Below are 3041 nucleotides of genomic sequence, written 5' to 3' on the forward strand. Positions count from 1 at the left end.
TCCCAATTTTTCCTTCAGAGTCATAGCACTGATTTTCATCTGTACAACTGCTCGGCTTCCTGGAAGCATTTTTAATTAGAAGACCATTCTCCATACATTTTAAGTCACAACCGTCCTCAAACATATCTCGATCCAAGTCTGAATGCAACTCGGCACGGAGCGGGCACTGAGGGCAGGGCAAGGATCCTTTTCGTTGGCTGGGTTCTGGCACTGCGCTTTGCAGATCTGCTGCTCTGAGAGTTGGCTTACATACGCTGCAGGGATACTGTTTGTCTTCTTGTGTATCATTAACAGTGCTAGGGCTGGTAGGCACTGGGTGGTAGGACTTGGAGTTCATCTCTTCAGGAATTTTATAAGCATGAACTGCATTATAAGCAGAAAGTATTTTAGGGACATTAGCCACAGAGTCAGTCTTTAAATATTCTTGGAAAATGAATGAAGAAGGTCTGCTGAAAATGTGTGGATTGCTTCTCTTTATAGGTTGTTGGGATGGGCTCAACTCTCCATTTTCCTCCATCTTTAACCCCTGAATTTTTGATCGAGATGCCTCATTTGCAGAATCAGAAGAAAGGCCCTTGCTTTCCAGAGTCTTTCTCCTAGCAGCCACTATATCTTGCTCCGTAGCTTCATCCCTGTGCTGACTCCATGGTACATCCCTATCTGCTAGCTGATTGTCCTGCACGCAAGGAGCCGGCTGCACCCTACACTCACTGTGACATCTAGAGTTGCATCTCCCTCTTGAGTTTTCAAGGTGTCTAGTGACTTTATAGCTATCGAGTCGCGTGGGAGGAGAAGGTGGAGGTGCAGCTGGAAGCGGCGGCCCCTGATTTAAAGCCCCTCGGGTAGGAGTGCTTCCACAGTGTTCCGCGAGACTGGTGCTGTGAGCGTTGTTATGGATGCTCAGGTCTGGTGCCTTGTATGGATGTAGGCATCTGAGGTCAGAGTTTGCTGCGCTGAGATTGTAAATACCTCTTACATATTCTAAGTCCATGTATGGTACCTGGTCTGGAGGCAAACAGCAGTTTTCACCATAGCACGATGGGGTGGAATACTCTGGAACATTTGATCCCCCTGAGAAAGAGCTGTAAGCAGAGTCCACTCTCCCAGGGAGGTGCAAGAGATGGTCTACACTGCCAATTGACTTTACTGGTGAAAGACGATTACTATTTTCAGGAGAGGTCACAGGCTCTACCAGCTCTCCCAGTCTGCCCCCTTGCCTGTGAGTCCATCTTTCTATCTCATTCCCTGTTGAATCCATGCTGTAGCATCTCCAGAAATCAAAGTCTGATTAAATGTCCACAACTGAGTTGATAGAAAAGCACATTTTTCTCTGTAGTCACATTCCAGTGATATCTAGAGGATCCTAAAAAGAAACATGTGAAAAAGACTCAGTGGGAGGATTCTGATCGCACCTGGGGAGATCAGGCACTGAGCATCGCACACATGCTCAACATGAGAACGTCAAAATAGTATTTAGAGTGGGTAGAAGTAAATTTCTGGCTTCCGTAATTATCAGAATCTTAGCATGATTATTTCCTTTATTGCAAACAGAGCAACTAAGCCTTTGATAACAAGAGTTCTCTAGATCTTCATTAAATCTAAAAGACTATACATAAAATTAGAAGATGCTCTGTCATTATAACTGCAAAACATCAAGGGCCAGAATCAAGACTAGTTTCCAAATCTGCCTAGAAATAAATCTGAAGGATTGAAAATCCCAGCTCAGATGCTACCTAATCCTGGAGGTGCTTAAATACAACACGCACCTGGCTGGTTGAAACTTCAAAGTGACCTAGAGTTGTGCTTCCAAAAATGCTCACAACCGGGGATCGGTGCCTAGCTCTCATTCAGATGGATGTAGCCCTGATCTAGACAGCATGGGGGTTTGCAACTACACAACTGCAACGACATTACACAAAGCGTGCCCCAAACCCCACCAGTGCCTCCATGTCTCCTTTCAGAAAATCTCACACAGAAGTATGAACACATGGACAGTTAGTTGGGCATGTCAGTGCCCCGTGGATAACTGTACCGAACAAACAGTGCACAGATTAACCCAGAAGAATTATCAATAGGAAGAAATCATTATTATAATCAGCCTTTTCCCCACTCCTTGAAGGCTTCCATTGCTTCCCAGAGAAGCAAGAACCAAATCATCCTTTAGTTCATGAACATGATGAAAATGGTTTGTCATTTAAGGGAGCTTCCATGCCATTCCCATATGTGCTCAAAACTACACACCTTGGAAAACCTTTTCCAGAGGCTTATAGAAAGTGGCTTGACGGGAGATTGATGGAGTATCTCAGTGAGAGATCCTGCTGTCAGTAACAAATCATAGATTTTAAAAGGCTGCCAAATATTTTTATGGCTGATGTTAGGAACTCCCCCGCAAACCTACCAAACGTACTCAAAAAAGCACCAGCTCAGAGTTCATATACAGCAAACACACAATTCTTGCAGAGTCTAGAAAACAGTGTTTATCAGCAGCATTTGACATTTACTCTCTGATTGTTAGACATGATGCATGCAGGTTTAGTTTAATGAATGAGATCTCTACGAGCAGCCCGCTTAACAGGCCAACAGAAGACAGGCAGGAGATGGTCACACTAACAGTGTGACCCCCTCAACCAGCTTCAAACCCCTCTGACACACTCACAGGCAGTACGAGCCCCTAATAAAAAACTGAACCTGGCAAGCAAGGTAGGTGCTAGCCAGTGACCTTGTTTAGTAATTCTTATTTAAACCAGTTCTAAAGGATGATTAGTTATTAAAAGAAAGCAAATAGTCTTGAAAACCTTTGGCGACAAGCTGCTCCAGTTGACACACCTTCCGAGGGGATGCAAACCGTTTCCAAATCCCACCAGAATGTTACATGTCTCATTTCTTCAAAAAGGTTGAACTCACCAGACCTTAATCTGCCATTTCCAATACCACACTCCTGCAGTGGGGCCTCATAAAGCTGGCAGAAAGAGAGGTTTCAGGGGTGATGTTGCTGTTTAATCAAAAAAATTTCACATTCCTGCCTTGTTTCAAAGACAGTC

The 3041-nt window shown here is 44.3% G+C and overlaps 1 protein-coding gene across 1 annotated transcript in view; it reads right to left on the reverse strand.

The window, feature by feature from the left end:
- SHROOM1 (shroom family member 1) overlaps positions 1-1146 on the reverse strand; it is a gene marked incomplete at its 5' end in the record, with an annotated part of 11668 nt that extends 10522 nt beyond the window's left edge. Inside the window, 1 exon segment of the mRNA XM_010288047.1 lies at positions 1001-1146. Within this exon segment, the coding sequence (XP_010286349.1) occupies positions 1001-1146 (146 nt within the window).
- Between the last annotated feature and the right edge of the window lie 1895 nt (positions 1147-3041).

The sequence above is a fragment of the Phaethon lepturus genome, unplaced genomic scaffold (genome assembly GCF_000687285.1).
Source record: "Phaethon lepturus isolate BGI_N335 unplaced genomic scaffold, ASM68728v1 scaffold5435, whole genome shotgun sequence".
NCBI lineage: Eukaryota > Metazoa > Chordata > Aves > Phaethontiformes > Phaethontidae > Phaethon > Phaethon lepturus.